This window comes from Ambystoma mexicanum, chromosome 9 (assembly GCF_040938575.1).
Source record: "Ambystoma mexicanum isolate Mex_15411 chromosome 9, UKY_AmexF1_1, whole genome shotgun sequence".
NCBI classification, from domain to species: domain Eukaryota; kingdom Metazoa; phylum Chordata; class Amphibia; order Caudata; family Ambystomatidae; genus Ambystoma; species Ambystoma mexicanum.
Genome location: NC_090931.1, coordinates 663,291,083 through 663,315,222, shown reverse-complemented (window position 1 = coordinate 663,315,222; position 24,140 = coordinate 663,291,083). Strand labels below are relative to the sequence as shown.

The 24,140-nt window shown below is 45.8% G+C and overlaps 1 protein-coding gene across 5 annotated transcripts in view; it reads right to left on the bottom strand.

Annotated features, from left to right (window-relative positions):
• CFLAR (CASP8 and FADD like apoptosis regulator) overlaps positions 1-24,140 on the bottom strand; it is a 621,840-nt gene that overhangs the window by 129,312 nt on the left and 468,388 nt on the right. For all 5 annotated transcript variants that reach the window (XM_069615454.1, XM_069615451.1, XM_069615453.1 and 2 more), the window contains one exon: positions 9,658-9,736. In XM_069615454.1, the coding sequence (XP_069471555.1) occupies positions 9,658-9,736 (79 nt within the window). The remainder of the gene's footprint in view (positions 1-9,657; positions 9,737-24,140) is intronic.

The window sequence follows — 24,140 nt, the reverse complement described above, 5'->3', positions numbered from 1 at the left end:
CTTTCCGGAGGCAATCGTCCAGATATTCCCGTAATACTTGTTTTTCTGTCTGTGTCAAGGCGTATATCTTCCCATGTGGAATCACAGATCCAGAAACCAAATCTATTGCACAGTCGAAAGAGCGATGTGGTGGCAGGGGTATGTTCCCAGGTTCAGAAAAAATGTGTAGAAAATCAGTATAAGCTTGCGAAATCTGGGATACTGAACATAGCACTGATCGACTGCTGCTGGATTCAAGAAAGGTTGAGATCTTGGAACCATTCGCTAAGTCGGACATCCCACAATGCTTCTGACAGAACGAAGAAGCAAACGTCAGGGTACGATTTTTCCAGTTAATCGATGGGTTATGACGCAAAAAGCCAAGGCAAACCCAAAACCACCTGATATGTTGGAGATTTAATCACATCAAAAGCAATCTGTTCCTTATGTTCTGCAACCTGAAGGTTTACTCTCATTGAGGTAAGCGAATGGGGACCGAGGATAAAGATGTTCCATCGATGACGTCCACAGGTATTACACTACTTCTGGAAAACAATGGTACGGCATTGGCAACAGCAAACCCTTCATCATCAATATAATTTCCTGAAGCACCGCAATCCAACAGGGCTGAAACAACCAAGGATTTTCCTTGCCAACTTAAAGTGATTGTAAGCGTCATCAGAACATGGTTGCATAGGGTGGTGTACTGAACAGGAAATGGAAGGATCTGGTAGTAGAGTAAGACGTCGTTGCCCTTCCTATACAGGACAGGTCTTCTAGTTTCCTGCCTTTTTTGGAGGTCTTAAAGGACAGGTACCCAAATAGTGACCTGCACCCCCGCAATACAGACACAACTGTTGGACTCTTCTGCGTTTCTTCTCCTATTCGGACAAGGGACCCCAGACTGCTCCCAGCTGCATGGGTTCGGGGCCTGAATCGGTGGGTCCAAATGTACTAACAGGTAGATTGGGGATTCTAGGGTTTGATCTCTCATGACGACGCCTCTCTGCTCTCAGTTCGTCCAATCTTTGATCAATCCGAAGAACCTGTTCGATTAGACGTTGCAGGGTTTCTGGTTCAGGTATTTGTAACAGCTCATCTTTATACTCTTCTCTCAGACCTTGTCGAAAGAGAGTCTTTTGAGTTATTTCTGGCCATTGTGAATCTGTAGCTAATTGGCAAAAACGGCTGATGTAGGAGATGATGTCTGTTTCCTTGTTTAATGTCCATTAACTGATTCTGAGCTGCCAAGGCCAGGTTGGGGGTTTGAAAAACTTCCAAGAATGCTTTTTCGAATGCCACAAAATCATTCAAAATGGGACTATTGGTCGCCACCAGGGATGTTGCCCATGCCAAAGCGTTTCCGTCTAGGTTGCCCAATATGTATCCAATCCTTGCCTTATCATTGTTAAAATAGGAGGACATGAAAAGAAAGTGGATATGGCAATGATTGCAAAATTCTGCCACTCGTCTTCGATCCCCATCAAACTTGATTGGGGCAGTTTGTGACATTGAGCCTTCTGCCGATGTGGGCACACCAGCCCCCTGCATCACCGATTGGCGTAATGCTTGGTTTTCCTGGTGTAATACTGACATTTAAGCTCTAAGAGCCCGTAGCTCATTCCTGAGATCTTGCTCTTCCTCCATCTCAGAATCAGAAGGCAGGTGTCTCAATCTGTTAAGGTACGTATCTCGAGGATGCTGCATACCTATTTGCTTGGTGGAAGGTCTTGGATTGGCTGCCAGACTGTCTGTTGATACTCAGATGATTTTGTAACACGGGGAATGGGCCCGGGCCCGGTCCCAGCCCGGGATGGGAACCGGGTTGGAGCTGAACCTACTCCCAACGTCATGAGATGCTAACCCCTGATTTGCGTGGCGTTAAGGCAGTGCAAGCACTGGCGGGGGTAGCAACCGCAGTTCCAGAAGTTGAAAGAGGTGATCCAGGTGTTGGAGGGAGTGCAGTCTCTGAATAGAAATCCCAGTGCGATTCTTGGTGGATGCCGGTGTGGAGAATTGCAGGTCAAGAGGCTCCAAGTACTCAGGCAGACAGGTAAGGAGAGAGGCACCAAGAGACAGGCTGACCAGGAACCCACCCAAGCAAAGGGACGGGGACTCCTCCCAGGGAGGCGAGCGAGGAAGAAGGAACAGCAATTTAGGAGCAGGATTGCCCAAGAACGGGTCAGAAGGGAACCAAGGCTGGAGCAGGCTCAGGAGCAGGAGATCAGGAAGGCAAAAAACAGGAGCGAAACATGATCAGGAGCTAACCGCGTTGAGACGCGATTTGAGTCTGACCGCTGCCTCCTTTTATATGACCACCAGCACCTGGGAGGCTTGACACACAAGCCGGACCGTTCCCAGGTGCCGGCGTCCTGAGAATGAGGCGTGAAGCGCAGGCTTGGCCGGATCCGAGTGTCCGGAATACCGCGCATGCACGGAGCAAAGAACACGGTCCCCCGCGCACATGCTGGGAAAAAGAACCGCGAAACCCGGAAGCAACCCGGTGAGCGGAGCCCCAAGTGTGGAAGCGCGGATAAACCTGCCAAGTGAAGACAGGCTGGGTGGGGAGAGAGAACCCCGGTCTCCGGGTAACTGTTGTGACACTATCCCCCCCTCAATGCAGGAATCGATTACAGTCCTCATCCTCAAACAGGGAAAAGACCTCAGAGATAACACCTCATATAGGCCCATCTCGCTGCTGAACATTGACGCCAACATATACTCGAAGGTCCTAGCAAACAGGTTGGCGGGAATACTCCCAGATATCATAGACCCGGACCAGATGGGATTCATAATGCATAGATAGACCGCAGACAACATCTGCAGGGTCCTCAATTTGATGGACGTCGCAAATAAGGATTCACAGAAGTTAGCCTTGCTGGCCCTGGACGCAAACAAGGCATTCGATAAAGCGGACTGGGCATTCCTACAATGCACACTTGAGTCCTTCCACTTTGGGCCCACCATCCAAAGATTAATACTAGCTAATTACCAAGCCCCGAAAACCCTTCTGTGGGTCAATGGCCTTTTATCCGATCCAATCCCACTGACCTGTAGGACCAGACAAGGATGCCCCCTGTCCCCTCTACTCTTTGCCCTCGTCATGGAGCCCCTAGCCCAGTGAGTCTGTCTTAACCCCAGGGTCAAAGGCCTCCAAGTAGGTCCCTCCCAACACAAGATTGCACTTTATGTTGACGACGTATTGCTGTCCATAACGGATACTTCTGCTTCGTTGAGGTCAGCCCTGGCTGAGATTCATACATTTGAAAGGGTATCAAGATTTACCATCAACTTTAAGAAATCGACAGCTCTGGGGACCAGTCTGGAACCAGGGGATCGAGACTCCTTCAGGTCTCTATGCTCGATTCAACTGAGCAAGAAATCTATTCCTTACCTGGGGGTCCAGATCCCTGCCTGCCCGGAAGACACCTATTCGGCAAACTTCCCCTCACTCTTTAAGGACTTAGAGAAGGACCTAGATCGGTGGCTCTCGCAAGAGATCTCGCTTCTAGGTCGTATCACGGCTTGCAAAATGAACCTCCTCCCACGATTCCTTTACGCCTGCACAGCCCTCCCCATCACAAACCTGCGGGCCCCGCTTCAGCACCTCCAAAGGAAAGTATTTTGCTTTATCTGGAGGGGTAAAAAGTCACAGATCCCCCAGAGAACAATGATGAACAGTCCTGAGCTAGGAGGCCTAGGAGTCCCCAACCTTCAAAAGTATCAGATCGCAGCACAGAAAGCCCACACCCAGGCCTGGACCATTAGCTCAAAATGCCCGAAATGTCCCCCACGAAACATACCTTAAGAGCATGAGATTGGGCTTGAAAGTGTAGAGACATCGCGAGAGATCTGATCCTGACTGCCCCAGTGTTTCACAACCCGGCCTTCACACCGGGAGCTTGCCCCAGGAACTTCAAGAACTGGATTGCGGGTGGCCTTAGCTCCCTAGGTCAGCTCTTCGAGGAGAGCCAACCGCTTACCTTCGAGCAATGCAAGAGTGCGTTCAGACTAGCGGAAACGGATAGATTCTCCTACAAACAACTCTGACATTGGTGCTCCCACCCTCTGGCCCGCTTGGCGGCTACACAAGCCCCTAACCCCCCTTGAGCTCAAAGCCGCAGACATGCTGGCCCGGAGAAGAATCTCGGCCCTCTATAAGAGATTACAGGTAGACTTTCTCACCGCTAAAGCCTCCTATATGCCACAATGGGAAGCGGACCTGGGGCACCCAAAAGAGGACCAGACTTGAGTAGACATTTGGTTAAGGACACACTCGTCCTCCTTCTGCATCACCAATCGGGATTGCGCACAGAAACTATTGCTACGAAGGTACTACCCTCCCACTGAGACTACACCACTTCAACCAAGCTCTGGACCCTTTATGTTGGCGCCGCTGTGGCCTCCCGGGTTCCTACCAGCATATGTGGTGGTAATGCCCAGTGATACAGAAGTTTTGGTCCCAATGCACGGCCACTATAGCAGACATCACCCAGGTAGCGATACCATTGGAGCCAGAGCTTACTGGGAGCCCCAAATTTCAGGTACTTACCCGAGATCTGACAGGAAGGTGGCCCTCTTAACACAACTCCTACTTGCCGCTAAGATCACAGTGGCAAGCACCTGGAAATCCCCGGAGGGCCCCCTAATGATCCTATGGTGGCTAAAACTCTGGGACATCTTAATAGCAGAGAAAATCACAGCGGCTAACAGGGGCCTCCTACACCGCTTCGCAAACATTTGGTCACCCGTGCTGGATTACGACCAGAACTTCCCAGCACTGATTTATGAACCCCGCCTAGTGGCAAGGGCCCTTCAGGCTGAGGGCAGGGAACCAGTCCTGGCGCTGGGGGATCCAGACCCTGACAGCGGCTAAACTGGGGGAGGTAGAGGGAGGGATCGGGGGGGGACACTTGAAGATGGAACTGAAATTGATTGGAAGCCTAATGTTTGTAATTTAATTGTCATCTGTCCGCTGGTTTAAAATAACCAAGTTTAAAAAACAAAATTACTCAGGTGAAATATGATATTTTGTTCATTCCTGCCTTAACTTCTCAAGCATCCTTGCAGGTTAATGCTGTACCAGAAAGCACCTGGGTTAAGCATTTGACACATCTTTATGCGAAAGAGAATTCCATGAAATCTTATTGCCCATCTGTCCAGTTTTTGCATCCGCCTTTAGAATTTGACAAAGAGGACATTAAGGTGTTTATAGGTAAATTGTCAAATTCCAGAGCTGTTGGCCTAGATGGCTTATTCAATAACAATTTTAAAGCAAATCCAGATGACTGGGCTAACATGCTATTCTTAATATTTCAAGATGTGATGCGAACACAGCAAATGCCACCAAGTTGGAAGAAGTCTATCGTTATACCTGTATTCAAAAAGGGAGTACGTATCAATCCTGCAAGCTATCGTCCTATTGCATTGTTAGATGCCCCAGGGAAACTGTTTTCGAGGCTAATATTGAGAGGTTTAATTGTATGGATCAATAAAATAATCTTTTTGATCCTTATCAGAACAGATTAATTCCCGTGATGGGCACTTCCATCAACCTGCTGACTGTGTCGGCTATACAATAATATATCGATTCATCTAAGCAACCGATATATATGGCTTTTGTCGACTTTAAGTCGGCTTTTGATTCAGTCAGCAGGGTGCTTTTGTTTCATAAATTGGAGATGGCGGGATGTCCGGCTAATCTGTTAAATCTAATAATTCAACTTCACATAGACACTTTGATTATAGTATGGCTATCCTCTGATGGTAAGCTTTCCTCCTCAATAATAACTGAGCGAGGGCTCAAACCGGGGTGCGCCCTTGCATCAATATTGTTTAACTTTTTTTATTTATGATATGGGTAAATCCTTTTCCTCTATAATTTCTGATTCTCCACGCATAGGGAAAAAGCTGATAGCCTGGCTTTTCTATGCCGATGATTTGCTGTTATCCAAAACTCCTATTGCCCTACAAAGACTTTCGAAAGAATTGGAAAACGACGCTGTTCAGAACCATTTTTAAATCAATATCACAAAAACAAAAGGTTTTAATTCATACAACAGCGAAACGTAAATGTACATACAAATGGAAATTTAACGGCAATGAACTTGATGTTACAGTGCAATACAATTATTTTGGTATTAATATAACTGACTATAACTCAGATCTTTCCTATATTCGAGATCTACAGGTAAAAATGCAGACTTCAATATCTCAGGGTCTGGTAATAAAACATAAGTATGCCAAAGTTTCCTATGCATCATTGACAACCTTCTACTTACAAAAAGGTAACTGCGATCATTTTATATGGTTCTGACTTTAGGAACCCAAAGACGCAGCAGTTTTGGCCACGCTTTGAAGGTAAATTCTGGAAGAAAATCTTGGGCTTACCACAGTGTGTACCGATGTTTGTCATACGAAATGATCTAGGAGTGTAATCCTTATATGCTTTGTACTGCTGGAAGGTGTTAAGCCTCTATAGGAAATTAATCATGACATTTCCTAGCATCCTTGCTGAATACATGCTTGCATCTAATCATATTTTTCCCTGCAAGTGGCGACAACTTGTAACAATTGTAATGCAAATGGCCGACATCATGGTAGAAATACTAATGACTAATCCTAACAAAGCAAAGTTGAAGTTGTGGCAAATGGATTGGATTCAAACTGTTGAACAATGTAAACAGCATAAAAACTACTAGGAGATTGCAAAAATAAATAAATCATTTAAAACCCCAGAGCAATATCTATTGAAATTTCCAACACCTGAATACAGACAAATTTATTTACGATTTCGATTCAATGTGATCAAAACGAATCAAATAATGGCGCAACGTCGCCTGATAAAAGAAGATCAATCCTGATGACGATTTAGAAAAATTCCAACATGCAAGGAAACATTATACCATCTGCTTACAGAATGTAATACTTTAAATATTAAGCAACACTTGTTCTTTAAACCTTATTTTTAACAGTACTTTATTTTAACATCTCAAAATTTCTGGGAAAGATTATATCATTCAAAGTTAACCATGGTTCAGGTGGCAATAGCTGAATATATAAAACAACTGGCAATAGAAACATGGCCTAAATAAATTGATATTTGTACAGTTAGTGAGTTGCAGTAACAATTGCAAGACGTTGTTGATGAATCATGAATTGTTATATTTAGGGTTTTTTATATTGTATAAGATGTAAATAATGTTAATTTATGTTTTCTTTTTATCCTTTGTGAAAAGTTCTTATGGACTGAAACACAATTTTTTAAAAAAGTAAAAAATTTAAATTAAAAAAGCACCCCTTCCCTTGTAGCCATGTGACCTACTCAGGCAGCAGACTAGAAAAGGGGTTGAATTGAAAGGGACCTTTAGTGGAAGTCCCTCTGGTCAGAAAAGAAAAAAGATGAAAATCGTGTAAGCCAGAAAAAAAGTTAATGGGGGACATACAATTAGGAAGCAAGAACCTTAAAAATGAAATTCTGCCCTGACAATATGAATAACAGTCACAAGTATAGGAAACGTTTCAATGCCTAGAGCTTCCATTGCCATCTGTTGGCAGATACAAGAGACCGTGTACAAAGATGGAGTTCAGATGAGGGCAGAATCAAAGTTCTTATATAAACCAGAAGGTCCACAAATGAGAAACTAAAATTAGCTTCTTTTTTTAAAATGTACAACTATTCCAATATAGCTTGGCAAATGTCTTTCGCTTTGAAAGGGATTAGATCACTCCAATCACGCACATGTAATAGAGGTCTTCAGCAGCATCAAATATGTTGTCTAAAGATGAAGCTGCGTCATATTGCTCAACATTTGGCCCTGACAAAAAACTCGTTTTAGGTTTACATTTTGTAAGACGGTCGAAACAGTCTTGATATTTTTTCTGCTGTAAAGTATGTTTTGAAACATAGTGTGAGACAAAACACAGGCCAGTATACATATACACCTGTAGTAGTAGCAATACATCGAAAATATACACCAAAGGTTTTTCCCTCGAGTTAACTTTGGCTTATACAAGCACCTGTGGTGATAAAAGGTGTGCACTGTGAGGAATACCATCCACATATTTCTTTGGTGTGTTGGATTTGTGTTTTAACACTCCAATAAAACAGTATTTGTTTGGCATTTTGAGATATGAAATATATTACAATGGTGTTCTATGAATGGTGTGCGCTACACAAGGAATAATCGACATGATATGCAAGGGCATACATATTTTGCCTAGGATGACTTGGGAAATGTTTAACAAGATGTCCTGCTTGGCTTAAGTGGTCACCATTCTCCCTAGTTCTCTGTTGGGAAACTGTTCTCAGAACTTTGGAATGAATGATGGCTGAAGTTAAGGTTAATGGGCATGGAGGATGGATCAGGGGCAATGCGTTTGTCTTGGAAGCAAGACAAAGTAGAGCAACATAGGTTTGAACCACGGTCGCGACCTTTAGAGACTGGTCTCTGGTAATAAGTACGTTATAAAAGATTCATCAATTTTATTAATGAAAAGTTACTCAGGCTAGTAATAACAAGTTACTAGTGTGGTAACTTATATATCCCCCTTCTGTTACCATCGCTCGACTACTGGTCTTGAACAGCAAAACCATTATATTTGATTAATGTCCATGTAACGCATCAAGTATTAATGCGACAGAAAAGTACAACAGCAAAAGAAAAGGAATGCTATTTCGATGTCCCTGAAATGCATAGTTGTGAACACAATTCTTTCAGAAAAAAACAAAGTAGAAAACTTTTCCAAGAAATGATAATGGACTTAAGAATCAGCGTAAAGGAGAGCAGCATTGCCTGGTTACTACACACACATCCCCAGCACCCATGACACTGGTTTCAGGGATTCCCTTGTCCAGCCACTAGCCATTCAAAGCTCGTCCAATATCATCTGTATGAGTTGGCGCATCACACTGGATAACAAGACCGACACACAAATAATGACAAATGCACTCCTTGCCAAAGAGGGCTAAGTCATTGGGGTTGAGTATTGTAGGTGCATGCTATGGTAGTTCCAGGAGTAAAGCTAAAGAGGTGGGATTGGATGCTCAGAGATAGTACTAAATTGACATGTAGGTGATTTTAAATGTATTGGTAGTTTATTGGAGCTTGTTGCTGATCCTTATTGTGTGAGGGTATTGGGGATTATACTGTTTTACTGCATTCAGAATTTCTAATTATTTCACAGAAATTAGCCGTTGATAAGAGAACACTGGCTAACCCATTCAGGAGATTAGCAACACTTTAGATGAAAGGAGATCAAACAGGTAAAGTGGGAAAAGAGAAGGGCGTGGAGTAATGGAAACACGCGTGCCATAAAAAGAACAGAACAATGAGTAAACAGGGAAGGGGAAGGGCGGCGAGACACTAGGGAGGAATCTGGAGAACGGATGTGAGATCTGATAAATGGCCCATAGTAAGAATGGAGATCAGGCTTATGCCGGAAAATAATAGTTGGGGGAATGGGGATTGGAAACGTGTAGCTAATGACGGGACAAACTGCGATTGTGGCGCTATACGATGTGTTAGAAACATGAAGGCTTAAGATTAAGTGGTGGCACAATATGAAACACTTTACATACATGGCCAAGAGTACAACCACCCAGAATACTGCAACTCTTAGCAAACAACTCAAATTACACACATTTCTGTGAGGGGCACCTACATCAATGAGACTTACCCGCGTCGTTGCCTATGCAGTCAATAATCAGACAGATGCCCAAAGGTTGGCTCTGCATCTTGTACCGCTCATCCAGACCCTTTAAGACAGAAATGGGCAACTTGCATTAGTTTATCCTCTCTGCCAGCCTCCCACCACAGCATCCCAGTGGTTGTGCTTAGCTCACTCATACTCCTAATCCTCCTGAGAGGAGCGGAGCACCCAACCAGTATAGCGTGAATGATAATCTCTTAGCAACCAACATGTGTGTAAAGAAAAGTTCTCAAACACCAGATGCAGTCTTTTCTCTTCAGAGGAAGATTTCAACCTGCAACAGGCAGAGAAATCCGGCCCTACACCAACACCTTGCTTTTAAGAGATTACAGCACTCACCCATCTCAATGAAGAGAAGACTCGAAATGTACATGTTCATCCCTCAGAACGTGGCAGCCTCAGAAACCAAAAGCTTTAACTCTCTCCCTTCCTAGAGAATAACATTTTCTCAAACTACCTGTTCCACCTCTCATGAGACACAATCCTCAATAGGCAACTCTTCATCTCTGAAAGGTATGGTATTAAACAAGTAAGCGATGACTTTGTGACAAACTATGAACCCCGCTGATCTCTTGAACAAGAAGGGAGTGAAACTCCAAGCTTAACATACAAAATGAAAGCTGTCAACATGAAAACCTTTATCTGACATGATTATTAAAATATTTACCTGTGAAGAGGTAATGTCTGTAGAATAAAGTTCACCTCAGAGAGTAGAGTCCTCGGCAGCAAGGAAAAAGTTAATAGTTGTGGTTTGAGTCTATAACGATTCACATGCTTTGCATATTCTGCCATCTAGTGGTTTTATTTGACATTGCATCCTGTGATTCGATAGGGTTTATTTATGGGCCCAGTGTCCAAATGGAAAAAGTTTACTGGGGGACCTGTCACCTCTTAGGAGGGGTGGGGCTGCAGGAAGGTGGGCGGGGTATAGGTTTGTTTTGTTTTTGTTTTATTCGTATTTATATAGCGCACAGGAGTCTGAGGACATTGTGGCACTTGTTACAGTACAATGCTTAATTACATAGTCATGAGGCATGCATTTGTTACATAGTGAGCAGTTTGAGCAAGGATAAAATAAAATATATATACAAGGTTACAATATAGTTATATTACATTTCTGTTTATATTACAATATACATGACAGGAGTAGAGGAGGAAGTCGCTCTGCTAGTTGAGGAAAGTGGTCTTGAGGTTGTTGCGGAAGACGGAGATGGAAGTTTCAGCTGTAAGGGTGGAAGGCAGTGAGTTCCAAAGTTTCGGTGCAATATAGGAGAAGCCTAGACCACCAGCTGTGGCTCTCTTGATGCGTGGTATGTGTAGCTGGTTGGTGTACTGTGCTCTGGTAGGGCGAGTGGAAGTGGTCCTTGATATTGCTTCAGATAGGTATGTGGGAGCAGTGTTGTTGATGCATCTGTGTGTGATGGTGAGGATTTTCAGAGTAATGCGGTCTTTGACCTGTAGCCACTGTGCTGGAAGTCTGGCATGGGATATTTGGTCTCTTCTAGGGATGCTCATGGCGGCTCTTAGGGCATTGTTTTGTGTGGTTTGCAGTCTGTGAATGTGTTTGGCGGAGGTACCAGCTTAGAGAGTGTTGCAATAATTGAGTTTAGCGCCTGAGTTTAGGTTTTGTGAAGAGGTCATAGAGGGTGGGGGCTGTACATGATCCTTGGGGGACACCGCAGTTTATAGTGGTAGGATCTGCGTTAGCTGTGTCGGAGTAGACCTTCATGGCTCTTCCTTCGAGGAAGGATGTGATCCAGGATGCTGCTTGTTTAGAGAAATGGGATGCATGAATGAGGTGGGTGGTGAGTGTCTGGTGATCTACCAGGTCAAAAGCTGCTGATAGATTGAGAAGGAGGAGCAGGGCAGGTTTGCCTTTGTCCATGAACTGTGAGATTAGATTTTTTAGATCTAATAAGGCAGATTCTGTTCCATGCCCGACACAGAAGCCAGATTGTCTTTTGCCTAGTATGGAGTTAGCTTCTATGTATGATTGGATCTGGTTGTCAGCTGCTTTGTTCAGGATTTTCAAGAGGAACGGGACTGTTATCCGTCTGTAGTTGTTGGGTTGCGCTGGCTCAAGTGTAGCCTTTTTTAGAAGTGGCCGCACCCAGGCTTCCTTGAGATTGTTTGGGACAGTTCCTGTTTGGAATGATGCGTTAATGAAGGCAGTAATCAGGGGTGCTAGGTCGTTAGCGCATTCCTTCATGATTTTGGGAGGGAAGATGTCTGCTTTGCAGAGATGGTTTGAGGTTTTTGATGAGACAGTGATGTCTCTGAAGGCGAATTGAGCGTGATTGAAATTACTACACTTGTCATGTGTAGGGCGGTTAGCTTTTTGGTTTGGGAGGGCTTTGCAGTGGTTTTGGATTTCATTCTGGAGGAGTTTTGAGCATAGCGGACTGAATGCTCGCACACCAGGCTTTGTCTTTAGTTATTGTCATGCCTGCGCCATGGGCGCATACATTGGCGATCAATATGGACAAATTGTTCTTCATTTATCTACAGAAAACTCTTGGATCAACTGCTATTCACTTTTTGGACCTTATTTCCTATTTGCAAGACGTTGGTGCTTTTTTATTTTCCCAAACTACACTTACCACAATGCACTTGGCTATAACCACCTATTCCTGGCTATTCCTATTTTTCTTCATCAGAACTACATTCCCCAGAAGCCCTAGGGATTTGCTCTGCTTCCACCAGCTCAGGAACAGAGGGGGAGGTGGCCGATTGTCTGCAGGTGTGCTGAGCCAGGTGCAACCAATTAGCCTGCCTCTGTGCTGGGCTGGGCGGTATAAAAGCTGCTGCCTGCAGGAGCTCAGGCTCTTGCATTGAGAGTCCTTCCAGCACCTTTTTGCTTCGATCTACAAACTTTGTATGCCGTTTCCTGCTTACACCTGCTTTTGTTCCAGTGCCCTGCCGGGCTTTCTGCATTGCAGCCGATCACGCTCTGCTGCCTTCTACCTTCCGCCCTGGGCCTTTTTGGCTCCCCGCCTCAGCCCTGCTCCTCTGGGCGTCCTGCCTTGCAGCCCGCTACACCCTGCTGCCTACAGCCCTAGCCTTTTGGGCTCCCTGCCTCAGCCCTGCTCCTCTGGGCGTCCTGCATTGCAGCCTGCTACACCCTGCTGCCTGCAGCCCTAGCCTTTTGGGCTCCCTGCCTCAGCCCTGCTCCTCTGGGCGTCCTGCCTTGCAGCCTGCTACACCCTGCTGCCTACAGCCCTAGCCTTTTCGGCTCCCTGCCTTACAGTCTGCATCTCTCCGCTGCTTACAGCCCTTGTCCTCTGGTACCCCTGTCTTGCAGATTGCTACACCCCTCTGCCTTCAGCCCTTGTCCTTTGGGCTCCTTGCCTTGCAGCCTGTTTTCACTCCGCTGCCTACAGCCCTTTTCCTTTGGGCTCCCTTCCTTACAGCCCTGCTCCTCTGGGCCTGCTCCTTGCTGTCCTTCTCCTCTGAGCTCTCTACCTTGTACCCTACAGCCCTCAGCAATCCACAACAGTTTACCTGCATTCAGTTATTGCAGCCCCCCTGTTTCGTGACCGCTGCTCCCTTACTTTCTTTCTCATTTTTAACCTTCAGTTCTTTATCCCTGTCCAATTCAGTTATACTGCTTTCCTTTCATTTCCTTCTGCTAGTTTGCTCATCGACTTCCCTATTTCCCTGGATTTATCTGTCAGTGTCTTCTCTTGTACTGTTTGTAGACTCCTTGTACAGAGCTTGTCCATTGGTTTCCGTCAGGCAACCTCTGCCCCTTCCCTTGTCTCGTTTCTGCGTTACAGACACCCTTAGCTGTTGTTCCAAGCTATGAACAAACAGCGTGGGCCTCTGTTATAGCAAACTGTGCAGAAGGCTAGAGTTTTCCTAAGGTTCGTGGAATACTCTTTTCCTATATCTGCATACACCCCAAGAGGGAATTCATTCTGTACCTTTTTCCTTGCTACTCTTGCCTACTCTTCGTTCTCTTTCCTTTCAGCTCTGTGTGTACTTATTCTGTCCACTTTACTTTGGCACAACCACCCAAACCCTTCCTGGGTGTCCTGTGCCACTCTTAATAGAGTGCCATCCCTGACAGTTATCTCGTCTGCGGTAGCTGGGGGTGTGACTAGTTCATTAAAGATTGTGAATAATTCTTTAGCTTGGGAGTTGGCCTTTGATATCCTATCATTGAAGGAGTTGGATTTTGCTGCTAAGATGGCTTGTTTATATTGGAGGGCTATCTGTTTGAAAAGGCTCTAATTTAGGTCACTGGGATCCATTTGCTGGTTTTTTAGTGACTGACGCTTTTGTGCTCAGAGGGTTTGAAGTTCCTCCGAGAACCAAGAGTTGCAGTGAAATTATTTTTTTTCCTTTCTTGCTTTCAAGTGGGGCTATAGGATTTATCGCTATAGAATTTATGGCATTGGTGAGAGCATCATTAAAGATAGCTGATAGTATATTTGGGTCCTGAGAGAAAGGTGGTGCTAGACAGGGGTTTTTGAGGTAGGGTCGCAAGTTGTCTGCGTTGAGTTTTTTTGAACTTCTTGTTATGGCAGGTGGTGCGTGGGTGAGTGTCTTGGGTCTGGGGTTGGTGGGGATAAGGAATTCAATGCATGTGTGGTCCGTCCGTGGAAAGGTGGTGTTTGAGATAATGTTGGTGTTAGGCAGAAACCTGTGCAGTTCCCTCTGGGACCACTGCAAAAGATTTAAGACTACAGGTGTTTGGCAGTAAACCCACTTGGTAGCAGTCTGTGCCACACAGATTCACTTGGTAGCTGTGGCTGAGCAGTCAGACTTCCCTCAAGAAGAGTTAGGCAGTATACAGAGTATTCACAATAGGTCAAGAGAACACAATAGAACAAGTAAACACTGACCAGGGCTTGGTGTAAAATAGATATAATTATTTATTTAAAACCACATCTAGAAAAACACACAGGCACTAATAGTAAGCAATTCAGAAACACGGTCACTAAAAGATATACACTCCCTTAAAAGAATATTAGACAAGTCTTAAGTAAAGCCCCACTTATTTCCAGACAGCGGTGAGCGCTTAACGTAGATGGCACTCCAATAGTACGTTTTTAAAAGGGAGAGAACAGCAGAGAATAAATTGAAACAGATCCCAACACTTTTACAAGAACATAACAAGAGAGGAAGGCAAAGTAACACCGTGAATTCAGAGTCAATAGGCTCGAAATGTGTCCAAGGTCACACGGTTGCAGTGCACAAAAGTCTTGTAACGGTCCAAAAAGGAGTTGGACCAAAGAAAAGGACCAGTTACCAGTTAGAGGGTCAAGGCAGCCAGCCCAGTCCAGAAGGTTAAGGGGTTATTATTACCTTGTAGCAATCTTTAGAAAGGGAGGCCTGGCGGACACTGTGCCTTAAAGTGGTGAGAATACTCCAGCGGGGGCAGTTGTTCCTGGCAGCGGATGCAAGTCGGTGCTTCGTCCAGGGGAAGAGAGGATCTCGTCGGGGAGGAAGACAGGAGTCTGTTGCACTGCCAGGGAAGAAACCAGCCGCTGAGTTTCTCAGGTACAAGGAGCGGTCCGTTGATTCGCGGTTCAGTGGTGAGTGGCTATCCGGCTGCCGGGGTGCTTGGCACGGGCAGTTCGACCACAAACCGGTCTGGGGTGCGAAGAAAGAAGGTAAACTGGTTGTGCCCACCAGTCAGGGGAAGAAGCCTCTCCAGCCGGAAGATCGTCTCTGTCGTCGGGAAGTGGTTAGTTGGTTCCGCAGGGCTCCACCGGTGGTGTCGTCATGGTAGGTCGGCTCAGCTTCTGCCTCGTCGGATTCTCAGGTCCTGTGGCGACTTCTGAAGTTCCAGTCCCCAAATCCCTGCTTTTATGCAGCATACCCCCATTTACTCAGCCTAGCTGTCAAACAAACATGCTAAGTGGTGAGCCGGCCGGCTCACCACTTGTGCCAATCACACAAGAGTGCGACTTGAGTTACCAAGGTAACTCGGTCCAGGGTGCCTAAACCCCCTCCACACCCCCTGTGGTACCCAGACAGAGTGGTACCACTTTTGGAGGCTTCTCTGGAGAAGCCCGCCAAAAAGTGGAACAAAGGGCTCGACTTGGGTTGGGGTCACAGAAGAGAACACAAACGCCATTTTAGAATCGAGTCCTGGCAAAAAATACCAACCGGCGAATTAATATTAATTAAATAAACCTGCGGTATGTTCGAGGCTATGAGAATTAAATAATTAAAGTTGGTAGCCTCGAACAATGGGAAAATCCCATAGGGAAATATTCGCGGTCGAATATAAAAAGTAGTTTCCACTGCCACCAGCCAAAACTCGATCAGGGGGGACGGAGACGTGCCCCCTCGACTTACAGACCCCGGGGCAATCGAATTGCCCCGACCAGTACGTCCACAATATGATGGTTTGTACTGGTTTCTGTTAATAATTTGGGACTAGTAAAGCCAATGGTGACTTTACATGCCCTGGGAGACAGTAGTCAGTCCCAGGGTATGGAGTCTATGGTGGGGTGTCACTATGACACCCCTGTGTTACTGCACGGAGGGTGCTATGTAACACACATAGTAAAAACACATGAGACCCTATGGAGTAAAGGACCCCATAGCCCATAAAACACATTAACAGTCAAAGGAACACCATAAATCATGGGAGAAGAGATGAGAGTGGGAGAAAAAGAGTCTCACTCTTGGCAGGAGAAAAAAAACAAACTCCAGAAATCCAGCAAAGCTGCTGAGGGACTCGCTAGGTTAGGAAATTCAGCCTAAAGAGAGAATTCTCCCTAACAGTTGGATGCACAGTTGTGATCCATGACCCAGTCAAGGGTGCGGCCTTTGGAGTGAGTTGGGGTGAGGACTCCTTGGGAGAATCCTAGGTCTGCGAGTTCTTTTGCTAGGATTGTGGCAGATTTATCCTTAGGATCATTGAACCCTAAGTTTAGGTCTCCTAATATAAGGATTTTGGAGGATTTTTTAATGTTGTTACTGAGCCGGTGGGAGAGGTGGTCTATATAGGATGTGGATATTGATTAGATTATTGGGGGAGAGCGTACGCTTGGCTGATAAGATATTGGCATTTCCACCCCATGTACTATGGTCTGCTAGTCTAATGGACAGTGAGTCTTTGTGGATGAGGGTGACTCCCCCTCCAATCTTATCAGGTCTATCTTGCCTAAGGATGGTGTAGCCTGGGGTTAGGGCTTGTGCGATGGCTGGGCAGGGGGAATCATTGAGCCAGGTTTCGGTGATGCATAGTAGATCCAGATTCTGTGTGGATAGATCATTTATCTCTAAGGCATGTGCAGGTAGGGAGCGTACGTTCAGTAGTGCACATTTGAGAGGTGGGTATTGTGTGCCTTTGATATTTTTGTTTTTACTAGTATGGGGTGAAGTGTGCTTGTTGTGGTGTGTGGTAGTGAAAGGCTTAGTGCGAGGTAGTGTTGAGGCAGGTTGGGGTCGTGGGGAGATAGGGGCAGTGCATTTGCTCACCTTAGTGTGGGGTAGTGGTGCGGTGCGGTTGCCTAATCTGGTATTTCTAGTCGTAGAGGTGTGGGTGAGCAGAGTAAATACCTAGAAAGTGATCGATTTCTGAGATTGTGGAGTCTGATAGCTAGGCTAGTTGGCTGGGACTGTGTGATGTTATAGTCTGGTGCTGTGGCATGTGAATTTAATGCCGGGTGTATGTGGGGAGGCGTAGAGGTCATTACAGTGAGGACTATAAAGAGGGCTGTTCGGCTGGCTGGGCAGAGTGTGGCAGGGAGAGTGCGGGAGTGTGAGTCTATGCTGTGAATGGGAGGTGAACTCTCTAGGTGTGTCCCCCCACAACGCCCCCACAGCCAGGTTGTGCAACAGTGTCAAAACTTGTTTGTTTGATCAAATATTCTGTAATATTTTCAATATGCAAGCAAGTACTGTACCGTCTGTAAAAGCGCCTTGATGCCCACGGGCTGCATGTGCGCTTTATAAATGTAAAAATAAAATAAATAAAAAGTGTTGCTTCACAGAACCCAATCCTGGCGATTTGCATAATAGCAAAGAGCATTATGGGGACATCATAATGTCCACAATTTTAAATGTTAAACATGTCTTATTGTGATTCAGTAAGAACCTCTTTTAAGCGAATAATGGACTCTTATGTTTGGATTGGTGACACTATTCGCCCTAATAAAGAGATGTCTGTACATTGCAGGACATATATATATATCAGGCTGGACAGCTGCAACACTGTATGTGAGGCTTTGCAGTGCCCAGTGCCAGTTTTCTGAAAGCTTGTTTAAGAGCAGTTGGTTACTGGTGCAAACCAGTGATTGATAATGTAGCTGGTTCGTAGATTTCTGTGCTAGCCATGCGAGTAACCTGCATTGCGATGAACCGCATTGCTTTCAGAAGACTCTTCTGAAACAGGTCTGTTCATTGAGTCAGCACTATCCAGGTCAGTCCCTGTGTCTGGGGGATGGAACGGTGCTCCGGCAAGACAGTTTTTGCCGTAGCGCCGGTCCGTCTTCTTCAGTTTTGGATGGATTTGAATTGCTCTCTGACGTCAACCCGATCCCACAGCGCCTTACAGGCAGGGCTGGCCTTAGAGCCCCAAGCAGCAAAACAATCCATGTGTGCTCGCTCAATCTCTGCCTTTTCTGAAACCTAGTCCTTTCTTCCACTATCTAGGAATCTAAAATCTAGGTGTGCCCATTCATTGTCTGCCTTTTCTGAAACCTAGGACTTACTCCCACTATCTAGGAGTCAGAAATCTGGGTGCGTCTCCCCTTTGTCTGCCTTTGTGAAACCCAGACCACCCTCCCACTATCTAGAAATCTCAATTCTAGGTGCTTTTCTCATTAGCTGCCGCTTGAGAATCTTAGGTCTTGGCCAGGAATTCTCAACAACCACTGAACGCAACCTACTATAGCCAGGTCCCTGCCCAAGGAACCCGTCATCTCCTCCCCTATCACAATGCACGACCCTCCAACGCGTAGTACCCTCAAGCGCCCCTCTTACACTGCCCATCCATTGATGCACAGCCAGCTATCAAAGCACAAGAGGCTAAGACTGGACATTACCCAAAACACACAAGGACCCACACACGGACTAACTCCCTATAACCTCAATACCCAAACCATCATACTACCAAGCACCACAAATGCCATGACGCAGAGCAGGATGCCGCCAAAGAGAATCGGAAAAAGGAACTAACAGAATGGACCAACACCCTCACTCTCCTGCAGTAGAAACCGTCATAAACACAAAATGCACCCCAACTAACACTACAGCCAACAGAGCAAACACCATGAGAAGAGAAAATAAACCTGATCTCACACCGTACTTGGCACCTTGACGCCACTGACATGTCCATACATACTGAGATCCTACTGGAACCCCGCAAAAAAAAGGAGAGGACCCCACAGGAGAAAGGTACCAAACCAACGCCCTCACCCCGTATATCACAAGAACACTAGGGCACTACCAACAACCACATAAAAACATAGAAGATGATGAAGTAGAGGAACTCCTCAACCCAACCATTAATGTAATGGACTGCCTCAGCGACGAAACAGACTCCACGGATCACCTACCAATCTGCGGTAACAACACTGAAGCAGTCCAACCGAACAACCACAAGACAAAACAAGGATAAAAAAACACCTCAAAAAGATCCACTGCAACCTAGTCATCGCTAGATCAATGTCCAAACATGCCACAGAGATTTACGACCTTCTGCGTGACGGAGGTATCGACATCTTATCCATCGCCAATACATGGCTAGACGACAACTACAAAATTACGCTCCATAACTGCCTCCCTGACAATTTCAAGTGCTCACAAACAAACAGGAAAAACAAAAGAGGAGGTCTAGCGATAGCATGAAAGCAATACCTAAATAATTAAAACAGAAGAACCGCTAAGCATCGAAAACTGAATCCCCAATCCTCCGCCTAACTAAAAACCCCAAAACAAACCTCTAATTAATTCTTGTATACAGACCACCGACATACGATGCAACCTTCGTAGATGCTTTCACTGAAGCCATCACCAACCTAGCCATCGAACAGGAGCACCTGATAATCCTTGGAGATTTCAACATCTGGTTTGACGAAGAAACCGCTAACACACAAAAATCACTAGCCAAACAACTGAAGACAATGAATCTACATCAGCTAGTCAAAGGTAGCAAATCACGAGGCTGGGTCATACACTAGACGCAATCTTTGCCAACAAAAACCTCATCACCACGGCACCACCAATACAGACCTTCTGGAGCGACTATCTCATCATCCCCTTCGTAATCATGCTAGCTACATCAACAACCAAACAACCCGACAAACTGCCAACCATCATGAAAAGAAACTTGAGGACCATCAAAAACAGCAACTTACTAGAACTACTGGAAATCAACAAACCACCAGCAACAACAATTGACGAAGCTGACCGTGACATTAAAACAGAAGTACTGTAACGCTCACCTGATTCCCGTAGAGGCGCCGGTCTTGACTGGGCGTATACCGTATCTTCAAAGGTGATGTGTAACACACGGCTGGCTCTTTGGGCTGGACCTCTGTGCACTGTATGTCTGGCTCGAAGGGTAAGATGTCTGCAGATAGAAAATGTGGGATTAATGAACTGGGTTATTGAATGTCTCTCTTCTTCCCTTTCTCTTCTCCTGTAGAACCCCAAAGGTTAACGCTCTCACCTTAGGTAAGTGAACGCCGTGCTCTCCATCTGCCTCGAGGCAGGGTGCTGTAACCAGTTTCTTCACTGGATAAGGGGAGCAGGCCTCTTGACTTCAGAGGACTGCTCTCCGTCGTTTACTGCACGAACGGTAAGTTTCGAGTAATTCTAATGTCTTTAAAGTCTTTAGTAATGATGTCTCTTGTTTTGCAGGGTTCCAGCGATGGCGGATGGCGGGCTCAAGTGAGTTGAAGATAAGCCCGTGTGATGAATAGAAGCGCCTGGAAGCACGCAAGTAAGCGCTTGTTGCCCGCTTCACGATGCGCTCTAACTGTCTTTTTATTTTGCAGGTACAAGTTCGGGGCGGCTGCAGGGTGCCGGAATACCCACTGGGTTAGATGTGGAAAGGAGTAATGGCACGTGAGTATTAAAGTTCCCCAATGTCTTTAAACGCACCTTGTTTTGTCTTTCAGATGCGGGATGCAGCGCCGAAGGCCTCCGGAGCGTGCGAAGAGTTGGTAAGCTTTTGTCTTTCAGATGCCGGAATGCAGCGCGAGGCGTTGGTGACAGCCGATGGACCAGGTAAGTGAAGAGCTGTCACTGAAGACCGTAATGCTAACCTGTTCTTTCTTGTCTTTATAGGTGTTGCTGAAGACTGGATTCAGGATGGTAAGCCTTTTTCCTTAGGCCCAGGATCAGATGCAGAAGACACGATGAGCGTTCTGCTGCTGAGGATGCAGAATAACGCAAAGCAAGATTCATCCATCGGGTGTGGTTTAAATAGACTCCTGTAGTGCTTAGGTGTCTCCTTCCACAGCCACGCCTAGGTAAGAAAAGAGTTCCTGCTTTCCAGAAGAGTTCCAGTGTTCTGAATCTAGGGAGTGGCTCCTGCCCCACCCAACAGGAAAAGTAGTTCCAAACAGAAGAGGATCAGAGACTCAACTGGCAGGCAAGTAAGCAGCATGGTCTGCTGCAGGTAAGTCCACCCAAGCATTATGAGCCCGGCGCTTCCAGCGCTGGGACTGGGCATATTTATGAGCCTGGTGCCACTGGCGCCAGGACTGGGTCCAAAAGGTCCCAATTGGGACTGGTTGGCACTCGGAACCTGGGTTATGGATCTGCTTCCAAGGGAGTTGGGAAAACCCTGACCTTTTGGAAGCAGAGATCATGACAGTACCCACCCTCAAGGCCCCTCCCAAACCGGGCTTCTCCGGGGGTTTTGGCTTGTCAGGAAATGTTCGGTGAAATCTTTTGATTAGGCGAGGAGCGTGGACATATTCAGCAGGTTCCCAGGATCTCTCTTGGGGGCCGTAGCCTTTCCAGTCAATTAGGTAGAATAGTTTAGATTTGGAGATCTTGGAGTCCAGAATGCTTTTGACTTCAAACTCGAGTTCTCCATCAACTAGGATAGGTTTTGGAGATTTGGTTAGTCGGGTTTGAGGTTGCACGGGTTTTAATAGAGAGACGTGGAAGACCGGATGTATCTTCATGTGCGGGGGCAAGTCCAACTTGACCGCTACTGGGTTTACTATGGTAGTGATGGAATAGGGACCAAGGTATCTTGGGTTGAATGTGCATGGCCCTTTTAGAGGTAGATATTTGGTGGATAACCAGACTTGATCCCCTACTTGATATTGAGGGGCTTCCTTCCGATGTTGATCTGCTCCTTTCTTGTATTGTTCTTTAGCCCTTTGAAGGTGAGAAACAGCTTCCTTAAAGGCTTGGGTGATTGTAGAATGCAGGTAGTCTACTGCTGGTGTTTCAAGATCTTGGAGGGGATCCAACTCCGAGGTTCGAGGGTGACTGCCGTACAAAAGAAAAAACGGGGTTTTCCCAGTTCCCGAATGGACAGAGTTATTGTAGGCATATTCGGCTATCCAAAGGATGTCTTTCCAAGTTTTTTCAGTTTGTTGCAGCATGCAGCGTAAATACTGTTCCAGAGTTTGATTGGTCCTCTCGGTTTGTCCGTCGGTCTGAGGGTGGTGACTGGTCGATAGTCTGACATCAATTTGAGCCGACCGACAGCAACTTCGCCAAAAATGAGAAATAAATTGACTACCTCGATCCGAAATTAGAACCGAAGGAAAACCGTGCAGTCGGACGATGTTTTCGAGAAATTCTCGGGCCAGAGTTGCTGCTGTTGGCAAGCCTTTGAGTGGAATGAAATGCGCCATCTTGGAGAATAAGTCCACGATTACTAGAATCGTATTGTATCCGTAGCATGGAGGTAGATCGGTGATGAAGTCCATAGAAAGCGTATGCCAAGGGCGAGGTGGGATGTCAATAGGGCGTAAGAGGCCTGCTGGTCTTTCCTTTTGACTCTTGTTTTGGGCGCATACTCCACAGGACATTATAAAGTCTCTGATATCTTTTTTCCAAGACGGCCACCAGAAGTAGCGCTTGATCTTTTCTGAGGTCTTGGCCATACCGGGATGTCCTTCCATTAAAGAATCGTGATAACGAGAGATTACTTTTTTCTGTAAATCTGTGCTGGGTAGGTATAATCGTTCTTGGAAATACAATAAGTTATCCTTTACTGCAAAGTCCTTTCCCTGCAGATGCCAATTCTGTATGTCTGCTGGAGTTACAAGTTGCCTGGCTTTATCCTTAACTTCCTCTATGGATTCTGTGGCGATTACACCCAGAATTCTTTGTTCGGGAATGATTGGTACAGGTTTAGGGTTGATCAGGTGTTCTTCCACTCCCATCCGAGAAAGGGCATCAGCTTTACCGTTTTTTGTACCAGGTCGATAGGTAATTATGAAGTCAAACTCGGCAAAGAATAATGCCCAACGGAGTTGTCTAGAGGATTGGGCTTTTGCGGTTTTCAAATATTGCAGGTTTCCGTGATCCGTAATCACAGTAACGGTGTGTCGGGCCCCCAGCAGATAATGCCGCCAAGCCTTAAAGGCAGACTTGATAGCCAGAAGTTCCTTGTCAGTAATCGTGTAATTGATTTCAGGAGGCGAGAATTTGCAGGACCAAAATGCCACGGGATGCAACTGATTGGTTACCGGGTCCTTTTGTGATAGAACTGCCCCCATGGCAAGGCTTGAAGCATCAGTTTCCACGATGTAAGGGAGTTCGGGGCGAGGGTGTTTTAAGATTGGTGCAGAGATAAATTTAGTCTTCAAATCCTGGAAAGCTTGTTCCGCCTCGGTAGACCATTCAAAACGTTTGTTTTTCTTTAACAAGGCAGTGATGGGCTGGACTATTCGAGAGAATTCGGGGATAAACCTGCGGTAAAAGTTAGCGAAGCCTAACATGCTTTGCACACCTTTTACGGAGGATGGTGATGGCCATTTGAGAACTGCATCGACCTTCTTTGAATCCATACGCACTCCGCCAGGTGATAATATGAATCCCAAGAATTCAACTTCAGTCACGTTGAAAGCACATTTTTCCAACTTAGCGAAAAGTTTGTGTTGACGCAATCTTTCGAGGACCATTTTCACGTGTTTCCGATGTTCAGATTCCGATGAAGAATAAACGAGGATGTCGTCAATGTAAACAACAACACACACATCTATGAGCTCTCTGAGGACATCGTTCATAAAATATTGAAAGGCGGCCGGGGCATTACAAAGTCCGAAGGGCATGACCTGATATTCAAATAGCCCATACTTGGTGCGGAAGGCCGTCTTCCATTCATCGCCCTCTTTTACTCGTACCAAGTGGTAAGCTCCTCTAAGATCCAGCTTTGTATATATGCATGCTTTTCTGGCTTGGTCCAGGAGTTCAGGGATCAAAGGTAACGGATATCTATTCTTAACGGTGATCTGGTTCAGGGAGCGATAATCTATACAAGTTCTAAGGTCTCCTTCCTTTTTTGGAAC